The sequence below is a fragment of the Mizuhopecten yessoensis genome, unplaced genomic scaffold (genome assembly GCF_002113885.1).
Source record: "Mizuhopecten yessoensis strain PY_sf001 unplaced genomic scaffold, ASM211388v2 scaffold1539, whole genome shotgun sequence".
Taxonomy (NCBI): domain Eukaryota; kingdom Metazoa; phylum Mollusca; class Bivalvia; order Pectinida; family Pectinidae; genus Mizuhopecten; species Mizuhopecten yessoensis.
The window spans coordinates 226,137-242,684 of NW_018404097.1; the positions used below are offsets into that span (position 1 = coordinate 226,137).

The following is a 16,548-nucleotide window of genomic DNA, read 5'->3' on the forward strand; positions in this document are numbered from 1 at the left end:
AAATACACCATTTATATCTGGTAAAGTCTTGGGTGAGGCAGAGTAGTAAAATGTAATACAAAAATACACCATTTATATCTGGTAAAGTCTCAGGTGAGGCAGAGTAGTAAAATATAATACAAAAATACACCATTTATATCTGGTAAAGTCTCAGGTGAGGCAGAGTAATAAAATATAATACAAAAATACACCATTTATATCTGGTAAAGTCTCGGGGTGAGGCAGCTAGAGTAGTAAAATATATAATACAAAAATACATCATTTATCTCCTTTATAGAGGTGATGATAGAAATACAAGGTCGTACAGTATAAACGTGTTTATGATGGGAGGCTGACAAAGACGGAGTGTTGGAATGGGGAAGGGGTTACAGTGTTACAGTATTCTTTTAAACATCAGATTAAAATTATGATTATTTTTGAGATTCTGCTGAAATATTTACAATTGCCATCATCAGATGCTCATATAACTAGAACTCTGCAGGTTCAACAAAAAATGTGGATTCCTCAGTGTGTTTGAGTTACATAAGGAAAACAATATAGATTGTGTGAAGGAGATGACTAGAGCTTTTGTTGGGTGAGGAGTTGTCTCCACTGAGTGAATGTTGATGAGGATTTGTGGTATCTAAGTTAGGGGGGTGGGGGGCTTCCTTATGGATATAATTAAGGAAGATGTGTTATCATCATACAGTGTCTAAGTTAAAGATTATATACAGTTGGTTTGTTATAGAATTACTGGAAAAAATATTTACATACACAGTATCACTGTGTATTTGTATTCTTAAACATGCTGATCCGTGAATTCCATGTTGACCCCCATATTTACAAGGAATTTTAGTTCGGTATTAAATGGACAGGTTATAAGGATGTTAGTCAATAACAGAAGGCCAGTGTTATCTCTGTGTAGAGGTAAGTGTGGATTTGATCCAAATCAATAGATACCTAACCCAAGGCTTGATATCGAACAACGGGGAATTCCGGATAAATGTCACACCTCCATAACATACCAACATGTGATAGCGATTCAGTCTCGATAAACAAAGCACTTCAACACCCATTTCCTAATCTCTTCCTTTAGATCCTCAGCATGGAACTTTCAATCAATGTATTTTTTATCAACTTAGTTAAATATAAACTTTAATTGAAAAAAATTGTGTATATGCTTGATGAATGGGTTTGGTTTCAAATATAACAGTTATAGACTTTGTTTTAGGTGAATATGTTGTTATATGAACTTGGTCAATGTCACTTTCTCAGGTTCACATATTCACCAAAGCAAAAGTGTTAAATTGTTTTATTAGATGTTAGATAAGGTGGAATGTATAAATTATACAGAGAAAAAGTACTGCATTTGGCAGAGAGCAGATTGTGACGTTATGATTAAAATGATGTCATAAAGTGAATATTGACCTGCTGTTTCTAAAAATAGTAATGCAGAGTCAATATCACAGAATACTTCTTCCTTGTGATAATTATCTAACCAATGAGGATGTAGTTGTTTGTCATCTAATAAAACAAGTTATTGTCATCTAATAAAACAAGTTATTGTCTTCTAATGAACAAGTTATTGTCATCTAATAAACCAAGTTATTGTCATCTTATAAACAAGTTATTGTCATCTAATAAACAAGTTATTGTCATCTAATAAACCAAGTTATTGTCATCTTATAAACAAGTTATTGTCATCTAATAAACAAATTATTGTCATCTAATAAACCAAGTTATTGTCATCTTATAAACAAGTTATTGTCATCTAATAAACAAATTATTGTCATCTAATAAACAAATTATTGTCATCTCATAAACCAAGTTATTGTCATTTAATAAAGCAAGTTATTGTCATCTAATAAACAAGTTATTGTCATCTAATAAACCAAGTTATTGTCATCTAATAAACAAGTTATTGTCATTTAATAAACAAGTTATTGTCATCTATTTTAAAGTTATGTTTACCTATGTGCAGTAGTTAGTGTCTTACAAGCATCTCCTACAGGTGATGAAACATTTCTAATTACCTGGTATTAATTAAATTAAATAGTTGATGAGTATTTCAGATGTGTTTGAGGCTGAAGATAATGAGTTAGATGGGTACATATTGAGATATACTCATACTGTATTTTCACACTCCCACATGTCTATGTGTGGTGGTTGTCCCGAAGTGGTCTATGTGTGGTGGTTGTCCCGAAGTGGTCAATGTGTGGTGATTGTCCCGAAGTGGTCTATGTTTGGTGGTTGTGCCGAAGTGGCCTATGTGTGGTGGTTGTCCAAAGTCGTCTATGTGTGGTGGTTGTCCCGAAGAGGTCTATGTGTGGTGGTTGTCCCGAAGTCATTAATGTGTGGTCTATGTGTGGTGGTTGTCCTGAAGTGGCCTATGTTTGGTGGTTGTCCCGAAGTGGTCTATGTTTAGTGGTTGTCCCGAAGTGGTCAATGTGTGGTGATTGTCCCGAAGTGGTCTATGTTTGGTGGTTGCCCCGAAGTGGCCTATGTGTGGTGGTTGGCCCAAAGTCGTCTATGTGTGGTGGTTGTCCCGAAGAGGTCTATGTTTGGTGGTTGTCCCGAAGAGGCCTATGTGTGGTGGTTGTCCCAAAGTCGTCTATGTGTGATGGTTGTCCCGAAGTTGTCTATGTGTGATGGTTGTCCCGAAGTCATTAATGTGTGGTGGTTGTCCCGAAGTGGTCTATGTGTCGCAGTTGTCCCGAAGTGGTCTATGTGTGGTGGTTGTCCCGAAGTCGTCTATGTGTGGTGGTTGTCCCGAAGTCATTAACGTGTGGTGGTTGTCCCAAAGTCGTCTATGTGTGGTGGTTGTCCCGAAGTGGGCTATGTGTGGTGGTTGTGCCAAAGTCGTCTATGTGTGGCGGTTGCCCCGAAGTCGTCTATGTGTGGTGGTTGTCCCGAAGTCATCTATGTGTGGTGGTTGTCCCGAAGTGGTCTATGTGTCGCAGTTGTCCCGAAGTGGTCTATGTGTGGTGGTTGTCCCTAAGTCGTCTATGTGTGGTGGTTGTCCCGAAGTCTTTAATGTGTGGTGGTTGTCCCGAAGTGGTCCTTGTCTGGCGGTTGTCCCGAAGTGGGCTATGTGTGGTGGTTGTGCCAAAGTCGTCTATGTGTGGTGGTTGTGCCGACTAAGTGACCTATGTGTGATGGTTGTCCCGAAGTTGTCTATGTGTGATGGTTGTCCCGAAGTAATTAATGTGTGGTGGTTGTCCCGAAGTGGTCTATGTGTCGCAGTTGTCCCGAAGTGGTCTATGTGTGGTGGTTGTCCCAAAGGCGTCTATGTTTGGTGGTTGTCCCAAAGAGGTCTATGTGTGGTGGTTGTCCCAAAGGGGTCTATGTGTGGTGGCTGTCCCGAAGTCGTCTATGTGTGGTGGTTATCCCGAAGTCATTAATGTGTGGTGGTTGTCCCGAAGTGGTCTATGTTTGGTGGTTGTCCCGAAGTGGTCAATGTGTGGTGGTTGTCCCGAAGTGGTCTATGTTTGGTGGTTGTCCCGAAGTGGTCAATGTGTGGTGGTTGTCCCGAAGTGGTCTATGTTTGGTGGTTGTCCCGAAGTGGTCAATGTGTGGTGGTTGTCCCGAAGTGGTCTATGTTTGGTGGTTGTCCCGAAGTGGTCAATGTGTGGTGGTTGTCCCGAAGTGGTCTATGTGTGGCGGTTGTCCCGAAGTGGGCTATGTGTGGTGGTTGTGCCAAAGTCGTCTATGTGTGGCGGTTGCCCCGAAGTCGTCTATGTGTGGTGGTTGTCCCGAAGTCATTTATGTGTGGTGGTTGTCCCGAAGTGGTCCTTGTCTGGCGGTTGTCCCGAAGTGGTCTAGGTGTGGTGGTTGTCCCAAAGTGGTCTATGTGTGGTGGGTGTCCCAAAGTGGTCTATGTGTGGTGGTTGTCCCAAAGTCGTCTTTGTGTGGCGGTTGTCCCAAAGTCGTCTATGTGTGGTGGTTGTCCCAAAGTGGTCTATGAGTGGCGGATGTCCCAAAGTGGTCTATGTGTGGTGGTTGTCCCAAAGAGGTCTATGTGTGGTGGTTGTGCCAAAGTGGTCTATGTGTGGTGGCTGTCCCGAAGGCGTCTATGTGTGGTGGTTGTCCCGAAGTCATTTATGTGTGGTGGTTGTCCCGAAGTGGTCCTTGTCTGGCGGTTGTCCCGAAGTGGTCTATGTGTGGTGGTTGTGCCAAAGTCGTCTATGTGTGGCGGTTGCCCCGAAGTCGTCTATGTGTGGTGGTTGTCCCGAAGTCGTCTATGTGTGGTGGTTGTCCCGAAGTCATTAATGTGTGGTGGTTGTCCCGAAGTGGTCCTTGTCTGGCGGTTGTCCCGAAGTGGTCTATGTGTGGTGGTTGTCCCAAAGAGGTCTATGTGTGGGGGTTGTCCCGAAGTGGTCCTTGTCTGGCGGTTGTCCCGAAGTGGTCTAGGTGTGGTGGTTGTCCCAAAGTGGTCTATGTGTGGTGGTTGTCCCGAAGTGTTCTATGTGTGGTGGTTGTCCCAAAGTCGTCTTTGTGTGGCGGTTGTCCCAAAGTCGTCTATGTGTGGTGGTTGTCCCGAAGTGGTCTATGTGTGGTGGTTGTGCCAAAGTCGTCTATGTGTGGCGGTTGCCCCGAAGTCGTCTATGTGTGGTGGTTGTCCCGAAGTCGTCTATGTGTGGTGGTTGTGCCAAAGTCGTCTATGTGTGGTGGTTGTGCCGACTAAGTGACAATAATGCTGGTAACAAGAGTATGATACAGCAAATATTTTATAAAAATATCCTTATAATTTTAAACCATTATACTTGTGCACAGCATTTTAAAAGAAATTAGCCCATGTTTACTCCTGACTACTGTAAATTGCTATTTTTGTGTGTGTGTGTACTTACAATATGATACACCGGCCCACACATGTATATACCTGTATCATATTTATTGATAACGAATAGCTCATTGCAGATCCATCACCAATTCCAAACATGCAATGAATTACATGTGTCCATTGTGACCAGGTGACTTATGTAATATTTTAAAATCAAAAGACATGGCTATTTTGCAAAAACTAACCTACTAATTCAGTCCAAAAGGCTTGACTGAGAGGTTTGGAGTAGTCAGAAGTAACAGTGAGGAATAACTCTTGTCACCATAGTAACGCATGTGTTGATATCAATGTCTTTCAGGATTCCATTGACAGGAGGTCAGAGGTCAACTATGGCCGATTCTACACCTCCAGTTACCTAGAGAAAGGCAAACAGAACTACATGAAGCGGGCCTCACTGAACCCCACCCCGAAATCTCACCACAAATCACCTCACTTTCACAGACCAGGTAACCCCAATAGTAAGAGTCCCAGTTATTATTTTTAATCAGATAGGATTCTAAGGCAGTGATGGTACCCAGCCATTCTTGTCACATCTACTTATGTGTGCTAGATCTGTAGGGTTTCTTGGCAGTTTTCTAGCCTGCCAATATACTTATATACTAATCTATAAGGTTTCTGGGTGCTCAAACATTCTTTTTATACAAAATGTTAAAAAAAAGTAGAAGTTTTGTGTAATTGTTATACAAACTTTAAAAACAACAAGTCTTGTGTAAAATCAACAAGTCTTGTGTAAAAACAACAAGTCTTGTGTAAAATCAACAAGTCTTGTGTAAAAACAACAAGTCTCGTGTGAAAACAACAAGTCTTGTGTAAAAACAACAAGTCTTGTCTAAAAACAACAAGTCTTGTGTAAAAACAACAGGTCTTGTCTAAAAACAACAGGTCTTGTGTAAAAACAACAAGTCTTGTGTAAAAACAACAAGTCTTGTCTAAAAACAACAAGTCTTGTCTAAAAACAACAAGTCTTGTGTAAAAACACACTATTTGTTCAGCATGTAATTCACGTTCTTTCTTTTGCAGCAAACTTTTCATATTCAAAGGAAGCTCCTGATTTCCTCAAAAACTGCAGAAAAAGTAGGTAGTCTGTGATAGCCCTTACACCCCAACAGGTGTTTTTATATACATACTTAACCTTTGGAGACCTAGAGACACATTTTAAAGTATATATTAATTTTTTGACCTTTTATTTCAAGTATACATCAAACTTGATAAATACTGAATTATATACTGACCTTGTAAAAAGGTTTCTCTGCTACTGTTGGATGCATGTTAAAATATAAACAGCCCTCAATTATCTTGATTATAGTCCCAATATTGTATATATTTCTACTATAGGATGATTTCTGAATATGGCAACAAGTTCTTCATACATTTCAATTGTTAAAATGTTGACAGATAGGAAAAACCTTACAATTGAGTTTTATGATTTAATGGCAACCAAGAGATGAACTATACATTGCAAATCAAATAATTTGAATTGAGGCTGACAGTGTTTTGTTATCTTTGAACAGGTGGCATGGCTCAACTAGGTAAGTACTGGCCCACCTTATATAACTGTTGTACCAGCATCAGTAGCTGTTATCTCTAAAGATTTTACATCTTCATTTTGTGTCTGAATCAGTATAGATCATATCTTAAATACTTTTTCTCTACATTTTCTCTACTTTCATAAATACGTTTTAGTGGTACCATTTTGTAATTTTATTTTACCACTTTTTATGGGGCTCTTGATCTGCTATGTTAATTCTATACTGGTATGTATATTAAGTGGTATTTTATTTGAGTGAAGTTCATGGTGTGCTAATTCTCAGTGTAAATCTAGCAGGTACTGCATACAGGGGAACTTTCACCCTGTCAAACTTTTACCCTTCACTGTAAATATCCATGTTTGCACAGCATTAATTTCGCCCTTCAAATCAATGACTATATATGAAATGTTGTGAATTAATATTTACTGTCAGGGTATTTTCATCCTCGTCATGGAGGGCAAAAAATGCAAAAGTTAAACTGCAAGGAAATTGCCCGGTATACAATATGTTGTTATACATTGAGCTTGGCGTATTAAGTGATCCTAGTGTGACATCCTAGATTATCTATAATCTGATGAGGATTATTGCAGCCACAGGTACCAAGGTGGTGGTGAAGCGGACCCGACGTGCCTCGTCACCTGGTGATCTGAGGAATGAAGAAGCTGTCCGCATGAGCATGTTCCCAGCAGCCAAACCTCCCAAACCCAACGAGGTGACGAAGATAGAACGGGAGGATTGGCCTGGTCCTCCGTCTCCCGCCGCTATACTGCCCGAACTGAGTAAGTCTATTGGCCACTGCTTGGACTAGTTAAGTATGTTCAAGACTGTTACGAATGTTCAGATCACTGTAAAATGGCTCCCATACTGCCAAAGCCAACATTCAAATAGAAATAAACTGGAATTCTGTAAACTGTATCTCAAGCTTGTGCAAGCAAAAGTAATGTCTTTATGTAAAAGTGAAGTGCTATCTTGGCAAAGGTAGAGATATTGATGTTGTAATACCAACAGGCACTATCAAAACTTTCCTCGTGCACAGAATCTGCATTATCTGATAGAGAGATAGAAAAGCACAATCTGGAATCCTTCAAAAATACTACATCTCCCAAAAATCTATAATATAAAAAATAAGTTGTTAAATAATTGTGTACATTGGGCCAGGGTATGTGTATAATAGAGTTAGTATTGACTAGGAATGCTGCTGTTATCTATGGCTTCCAGCGTCAGGCTTGAGGAAGGCGTTACGCCCCTCATGTGACAAGAGGGAGTCATAGTCCCGACACTTTATTGTTATCACAAAGATACTGCAGCAGATGTTTAATGATGCTGCACAGAATGCAGATCATAGAATCAGGGTAATCATTATACTGTACAGCAAATTAGGGCACTTACCGGGTAATACACAGCACACACACACTATACACGTCATAGACTAGGGAGAATCATAACATGGACAGCACATATATGATACACAGCACACAATGTATACTCACTACACAAAATACACACAGTATACAGAGCACATGAAGCATAAACACACACACACACACCCTCCCTCAGCATACACACACACACACCCTCCCTCAGCACACACACACACACACACACACACACACTCCCTCAGCATACACACACACACACACTCCTTCAGCATACACACACACACACACCCTCCCTCAGCATACACACACACCCTCCCTCAGCATACACACACACACACTCCCTCAGCATACACACACACACTCCCTCAGCATACACACACACACTCCCTCAGCATACACACACACTCTCCCTCAGCATACACACACACACACTCCCTCAGCATACACACACACACTCCCTCAGCATACACACACACACTCCCTCAGCATACACACACTCCCCCCCTCAGCATACACACACACACACCCTCCCTCACCATACACACACACACACCCTCCCTCAGCATACACACACACACACCCTTAGAGCATACACACACACACACACTCCCTCAGCATACACACACACCCTCCCTCACCATACACACACACACACACACCCTCCCTCAGCATACACACACACACACCCTTAGAGCATACACACACACCCTCCCTCAGCATACACACACTCTCTCCCTCAGCATACACACACACACCCTCCCTCAGCACACACACACACACACACACACCCTCCTTCGGAGCATACACATTATACACATTATATACAGAATAGACTAGGGGGGATCATTATTGTGCACAGAACACAGTATACACACCACACAAAATAATCTTGTATAATGAGAGGCCAGTCAGTTTGTCATACTCTGTTACCCATAATGATAGCCATTCCTGACCTTAATATCGCATATATACATCAGTGTAATTGTTACGTTATAGGAAACCATTCTGTTCAATTACTGAATCATTTCATTATGTAGTTAATTAACTATAAGGTCATATGTTCTGTCAGAATAATAACTAGATATATTGAGTATGGTATTCAAATGGGGAGAAATTGGAAATATCATGGTTTACGTCTAAATGGCTGATGCAATATTTATTAACCTGGTTTGAGTTGACAGAATCTGTCATGTTATTTTGACAGTGAGGGCCAGACGGAAAAGTCGTGGGGAGGTAGAGGATGATGATGAAGACAATGTCATTGAAGATCCCAGGATCCAGAAGGAGATTGATGAACTGTCAAAGTTTAAGGACACCTCTGGAATAGGGTCTATCATTTACAAGGAGCTGGAGGAGAGACGAGTCATGCCAGTTAAGGCACTTGACCCATGGAAGTCTTCGCGGGCACCTAATGCCAAATACGAACCCAAATATGTTACACGATACCAGTCGCCTATGTTTGCATGTAAGTCTTTCATGTGTAGTGTCATTTCTGAGAGTTATTTCATCATTCCTGCATTTTCTCTGATATGTACAATCATACCAGACTACCGGTGTAGTCAGTAGAAATGAACAGTATAGATACACTGCACTGCTTGGTCTGTTTACAAAGGTTAGTCAGTAGAAATGAATAGTATAGATACACTGCACTGCTTGGACTGTTTACAAAGGTTAGTCAGTAGAAATGAACAGTATAGATACACTGCACTGCTTGATCTGTTTACAAAGGTTAGTCAGTAGAAATGAACAGTATAGATACACTGCACTGCTTGATCTGTTTACAAAGGTTAGTCAGTAGAAATGAATAGTATAGATACACTGCACTGCTTGGTCTGTTTACAAAGGTTAGTCAGTAGAAATGAACAGTATAGATACACTACACTGCTTGGTCTGTTTACGAAGGTTAGTCAGTAGAAATGAACAGTATAGTTACACTGCACTGCTTGGTCTGTTTACAAAGGGTAGTCAGTAGAAATGAACAGTATAGATACACTACACTGCTTGGTCTGTTTACGAAGGTTAGTCAGTAGAAATGAACAGTATAGTTACACTGCACTGCTTGGTCTGTTTACAAAGGCTAGTCAGTAGAAATGAACAGTATAGATACACTACACTGCTTGGTCTGTTTACGAAGGTTAGTCAGTAGAAATGAACAGTATAGATACACTGCGCTGCTTGGTCTGTTTACAAAGGTTAGTCAGTACAAATGAACAGTATAGATACACTGCACTGCTTGGTCTGTTTACAAAATGTCGGGTTAAACAAGCTTATAGAAATCTGATATTTGTTACCAAGATGTAAGGATTCCTTTTTGTGTTCAATTCCTATTTTTATTTACATTATATCTTATTTTTTCCCACAATGTTGTATTGTCAGGGTCCTACATCTTATTTTTGGTTTGCCTTCAGTTGTTATATTTGCATATGGGCACTTCTCAGGATGGTTAAGTATACATATGGTGTACTGACACCAGGTTTTGTTCCCCAATAAATTTACAAGTTATGGTCCTTTATTTTACTGTGATTCATGTTGTCAGGGGTATATCTTATATACTCTTTCACTTGCAATTACAAGATTTCGTATGCGAGTTATTGTTAGGATGGCAGAATTTTACTAAAACAAATGTGTTCTATGCCCTGTTATTTACAGAGTTATGTCCCTTTGAACATTTTTTGACAAGTTATCCAAATGTAGGGGACTATTGATTGATCCCATCATTACATTGCTTTGTTGGTATTATGTCCATGCTCATCTAACTAGTGACATAATTTACAAAAAAGGTCAAACTGTAAAATAGGGTCTATGTATAAAAATCTATAACCAGTAAAAGGCCTTATGTCATAAATAAGGTGGAACAAATGCATCTCTTAATCCATTTCAAAGATGAGGTCCACTTTGCTTCTAAAATATTGTTACCCTTGTAGTGTATTATGAATAAACCTGTTTATTGTTATTTATAATATAATAGTTCTAATATCTATAAACTAGCATTCACTTTCTATTTTAGCTCCCTCCAGGTTCCTTGACCGGCCACGAAGATCGTGGGATGACAGTGACCTCCGACGAGGCTACAGAACCATCTCAACCATGGCTAACTATCCAGGTCAGTCAGACGCTTGTAAATAGTGGGCCACATTCATGGGTCATTAATATGCTTTGGTCACTCACTGACTACTTTAGTCAAGTCAATAAAATTTTGAAGAATTTTCATCTAGATTTACAATCTATACAAAAGTGTGGGAGATTTACATCACACATGATAAAGTCCCCACAATATTACGAGACTGTCATGTCAGTAATTCAAACAGTACAGCAATAGTTTGGTTGCCATGTTAATAACTGTTAATCAAAAGTCAATGACAGTTCTTGCGTATGTATTGGATTAATATTCTAATAGAAATATTGAGTATATACCGAACAAAAGAACTAGTCAAGTCTTGGATTGCCACTACAATAAGTCCTAAGTTTAATACCGTTTCATGTTTTTAGTGCCGAAGCCTGGTTACGGATCGTATGGCCTGACCCCACGGGCGGCTACCCTACCCCTGTCAGGCCTGTACGGGGGCGTGTTTTACAACTACAACAACTATGTAAGTCATTCCTTGTTTTGTCCTTTAATTGGATAGGGAATTGCGTTTTAAGAAGCGTATCACAAGTTATATATATATCTTATAGAAAAGCTGCTATGATATCAAGATAATGTCTCTTGTAGAAGTACCTCTTCTTTACTGAATTGAATTAGAAAAGCATACATGTTTTTACATTTTATCCGCAGGGAGTTTAAAAGACTATAATTTACTTAAAGTCCATTATTTGCTAAGTAGAATGTATTTTTAGCTAATACAACTGTATGGCATTTGGAAAATATAGAATTATTTATAAATGTTATCTATGTCACCTATTAAATGTTATTTATACTCATGTAAAACCAAATATTTTCCAGCATTATTTCGACTTTGATGAATCGGATATTACAAGGCATCGGCCATCAGCTTGTAAGTGTTGTTTGACCTAAAATATTTCATTATATATTTACCAGCTTATAAGTATTCTTGTTTGTCCTAAAATATAACATCTTGTTCATTAGCTTGTAACTATTTTTGTCAATCTTAAAATATGATATTTTATGTCCATCAGCTTGTAAATATTGTCTATGAGTTGCATACTAGGGCTCAGTTATTTGAGCATGAACTAGGAAATTCGAAGACCAGGGTCTGTATTCATGAAACCATTAATCTCATACTCAAGCAGGGATTTTGTAAAGTATAATTAAATAAATAGAAAAGAAAAAAATGTCAATGATTTAGAATAAATTTAAAAAGAGTTAAAGCCAAATACTGTTTACAATGTTTACATTTGACTTTTTGATCGTTTGACATGATTTAGGGGAGTTACAAGAAAGGGAGTTGGAGTAGAGAATCCATGCTTGAGCACAAGCAGTTTCATGAATACAGGCCCTGGTTGTTGAAACATTTGTTAGATTAAGGAGTGATTGACACATATTCCAAGATATTTTGTTCTAAAATAAATATGTTTTCTGTTACATCTACTTGTATTCAGATACAAATTTTCATTATTTCTTAAAAAAATTCATCAGGTATAATATGCAGAATTAATGCAATTTTTTTTAGGTTTTAAATGAAATAATTACTTAGCTAAGGAAATTTTGCCTTAATAAAATATCATTTTCTTTCTTCCAGATACTTCAACATCCACAGTGAATACAGATGTAAGTATTATTTATTGAATTATTTGAGAGTTACCTGACTAAGGGATGGGTAAGAAGATTTTGAAATATTTTTATCAAATGTCAGAAAGCCTAGGGTCATGATATCTGGCTACCTGGGATAGAGTGCTCTGAAGTTTTCTTCAATCAAATGACCTTGACCTGCTTTCAATGTCACATGGGTCTAATTTGTTGAAAAATTCAACATCTTGTTAAAATTTGAACCTTCAAAATCCTTTTTGACATTTTGCTGCCAACAGCTGTTATGTTAGCATGCATAAAGAAACAATCTTAACCAACATATGTATATATCGTTATAGAAGAAGACTGATATAGGCATAGCCTGTTGTCTGATTCTTTTGTCAATACTGTTCTAACATCTTCTTCAATATATACAACTTATATGTTTGTATTTTATATGTATTGTCAATAAAATACTTTCGAAAATGAAAAACATATATAATGTACAGGTTGCAGAAATTGTTCGAGGGTTGAGCTTACCTAGACTACAAACATACTATACTTAGCTTACGTAAAATACTGGTTCAGATGAGTTTGGTACGTCATTACAGCATGGGTCCCGTAGCCATATTTCCAGTATACATGAGGGGCCTGGACTGTCACTGCTAACCTTACAGAGGAGTACATGGCACACGGAAGCAGAACCTCCTGTAAGTACATCCTAACAACAAGCGTTCCACTTGTCCAATATTTAGATGTGGAGAAAATAAATGTTTCTCTTAAAGATCAATCTTAATTTGTTGAAATTTATTAACTCCATATTTATATTAATATTGTAATTTGAAGTAATATCATACATTTTGATTTGCAGACTTATCCATATGAAAGATTAAAGATTTCCAATTTTGAGCTGCCAAAAGACACAGACAGAAACTTGCTGGAGGTAAGGAGTTTGCTGTTAATTTATACCCCTGTAACACAGATAGGGAGGGTGTGTTTATACGGTCCCTGTAACACAGATAGGGAGGGTGTGTTTATACGGTTCCTGCAACAAAGATAAGGGGAGAGGTGTGTGTACTGGAACCAGGGCTGTCTGTCTGGTCCGCTGTCTGGCTGGCTGTCTGTGCACTTTTGGTTTCTGCAAGATAACATTGGAGAGAAGGGGTCAATGTTCTATTCTTCATGGTTTGAATTATGAACAAAGCAAAGAAATTCCTATCTTAATAAATTGTTTTAAAAGGTATTTAATGATATATAATGTCATATATTCCTTCATCTTATGTAGGTAAAGTACAATGTGTTTTCTTTCTCCAAATCTCAGAAATTAAAAGTAAAAGTATACAAATGAGGTTTCGTCTTGTTAAATTTTATTCAAACAGTTCATCAGAAGAATTTTAAGTATTTCAGGTTTGACGTTGGATTGAGGAGCATGTGTTTTTACTTAATATACACTTTAGGAATTATTTAACAATAATCTCAAAATCAAGTTTGAATATAATTTTTGCACTATTTTACAGATACATCTACTGCAGGAGGACTTTGAGGATTTATTTAAAATGAACAAAGAAGAATTTTCGCGATTGGCAGAGTGGAAACGTAATGACTTGAAAAGGAAAGTTGATCTGTATTAAAGTAACTGGACAGTGGCCATCATTTTCTGGATAGTGAACATTGTCTGGGTGTAGATCCGGGAGTGTGGTGATGAAACATACTATAGTACACAATTGTAAGGGTAACATGAGACAAGTACAACCCACTGCAGTGACCTACTTGTGTTGAGTACAACCCAATGTGAAAACAAACATTTGCTGAGGTAAAGGCCAGTGCTGGACAATACTTGTGTCAAGTACAATCTAGTGCTGTAAAACACTTATGATGAGTACAACCCAGTGCGTTAACATACTTGTATCAAGTACCGTCAGTACAGTGCCATACTTGTATCATTTACAACCCAGTGCTGTATCATACTTGAGTCGAGTACCACCCAGTGCAGTGCCATACCACCCAGTGTAGTACCCAGTGCTGTATTATACTTGTGTCGAGTACTACCCAGTGCACAGTGCCATACTTGTGTTGAGTACCACCCAGTGGAGCACCCAGGGCTGTATCATACTTGTGTCGAGTACTACCCAGTGTAATGCCATACTTGTGTTGAGTACCACCCAGTGGAGCACCCAGTGCTGTATCATACTTGTGTCGAGTACTACCCAGTGCAGTGCCATACTTGTGTTGAGTACAACCTGTGTTTTGGTACTGACTAGTATATATAAATGTACCACACCTGTGCACATAACACCCTAGCTGTATAGCCCACACACAAGACCTATAGCCCACACACAAGACATATAGCCCACACACAAGACCTATAGCCCACACACAAGACATATAGCCCACACACAAGACATATAGCCCACACACAAGACCTATAGCCCACACACAAGACATATAGCCCACACACAAGACCTATAGCCCACACACAAGACCTATAGCCCACACACAAGACCTATAGCCCACACACAAGACCTATAGCCCACACACAAGACCTATAGCCCACACACAAGACCTATAGCCCACACACAAGACCTATAGCCCACACACAAGACCTATAGCCCACACACAAGACCTATAGCCCACACACAAGACCTATAGCCCACACACAAGACCTATAGCCCACACACAAGACCTATAGCCCACACACAAGACCTATAGCCTACACACCTACAGATCACCTATAGCCCATACACAAGACATATAGCCTACACACCTATAGATCACACACCTATAGGCTACATTCTGGATGGTGAGGAACGCTGAACAATACCCTATATATGTAAGGTGCTGAATGATGCAATAACCCCATTGATGAACAGAACTGACCGATACCCGTGAATGTTGGTGTGTCCATCTCCCTGTTGATTCTTGGTGGGGCATTGGACAGGATTGACCGGGAAATGTGTAATCTTGGTGTTGTCCAGGACAGATTGTATGTATGTGTTGTAGCCAGCCTCCCCTGGTGTACCTGTGCTTACAGACGTCTAAGGTAGAGGCCTAGATACTTACTTGAAGGCTGCAGTACACGTGTACTACTATACTGTATTACCACCTCCGTAACTACTCCTGGAGAAGCTCTCCATCACGTCAGAGAACTTGTATTCTTGATGTATAATTTCTATCTGAAATTATGTGTCTCTGTAATTTGCATAATTTCTGTTTTTGAGTTGTTTGTTAACGTCTGTGAGAAGGGTTATTTACAATCAGAGAGAGAAGCCGGTCACAGACATACAGATTTGATTTGCTATGTTGACAAATCCTGATCAAGTCAATGCTTTTTTATCAGGAGTAAATGAAGGCTTTTTATATAAAACGATAATATATACTAGAATTCACTCAGTATGTGTACTGCCAGAGAAATTGTGAGTTGTGTCAAGTAGTGAGCTGTTTGAGGGTTTTAAACATAATTGGATTACTTAGGAGGATTATTGTTTGAAATTGCTTAAACCAAAGATTGTTCTTTACTTGAATATCATTGTTTTATGTTTAAATCAAGATACATAATACATGAAAAAGGTGCATTATTTTCATGGGAGATTGAAAAACGTGGCTTATAAGTGGTGTTATATAACATATCAACTAGGTATTACACAGACATTTCATCGCCTTGTGGAACACTTGTTGTCAAGGAACTTCATCATCATCTATTGTTGACCTTTGACCCAGATGAGTGACCTTGACCTTTTTTTGCCATGAGTTCATTCCAGCACCTTTCCATTGTTTCACAGCTGTCCATACATTGTACGAAGGGTCAAAGGTCAGAGAACACAAGTCATTGTTGGGAAATATTCATATTTTACTATAATTTATTTGCTGGATAAATGTTTATCACTTAAATGCACAGTAGGGAATTGGATAACCAGTTTATAAGTTGCTTGGAAAGAATTAGTCAGAATGACATAAAAAGGATATAGTTACAGGGTCAAAATTGAGGTGATTTATGGTGATCCGTTGACAGGGATAGCTAGAGGTGGTTAGACATAGAGACAGTTTTGTACACTATAGATATAGTATATATGTATATATATCCACTGATGCTCTGTCAAGTAGCTGTACAGGTATTTACATAGTTATCTCCCCTGG

At 38.9% G+C, this 16,548-nt stretch overlaps 1 protein-coding gene across 4 annotated transcripts in view; it reads left to right on the forward strand.

The window, feature by feature from the left end:
- The window catches only part of LOC110464354 (actin-binding LIM protein 1-like), a 91,107-nt gene extending 76,279 nt beyond the window's left edge, over positions 1–14,828 (forward strand). For 2 of the 4 annotated variants that reach the window (XM_021519539.1, XM_021519555.1), the window contains 12 exons: positions 5,118–5,277; positions 5,840–5,893; positions 6,331–6,348; positions 6,939–7,127; positions 8,932–9,192; positions 10,735–10,830; positions 11,217–11,317; positions 11,671–11,722; positions 12,428–12,456; positions 13,026–13,124; positions 13,286–13,357; positions 13,932–14,828. In XM_021519539.1, coding sequence (XP_021375214.1) covers positions 5,118–5,277; positions 5,840–5,893; positions 6,331–6,348; positions 6,939–7,127; positions 8,932–9,192; positions 10,735–10,830; positions 11,217–11,317; positions 11,671–11,722; positions 12,428–12,456; positions 13,026–13,124; positions 13,286–13,357; positions 13,932–14,045 — 1,245 coding nt within the window. In that variant the 3' untranslated portion in view covers positions 14,046–14,828. The remainder of the gene's footprint in view (positions 1–5,117; positions 5,278–5,839; positions 5,894–6,330; positions 6,349–6,938; positions 7,128–8,931; positions 9,193–10,734; positions 10,831–11,216; positions 11,318–11,670; positions 11,723–12,427; positions 12,457–13,025; positions 13,125–13,285; positions 13,358–13,931) is intronic. The other 2 variants (XM_021519547.1, XM_021519564.1) reach the window with 1 other exon arrangement.
- The last annotated feature ends 1,720 nt before the right edge of the window (positions 14,829–16,548 follow it).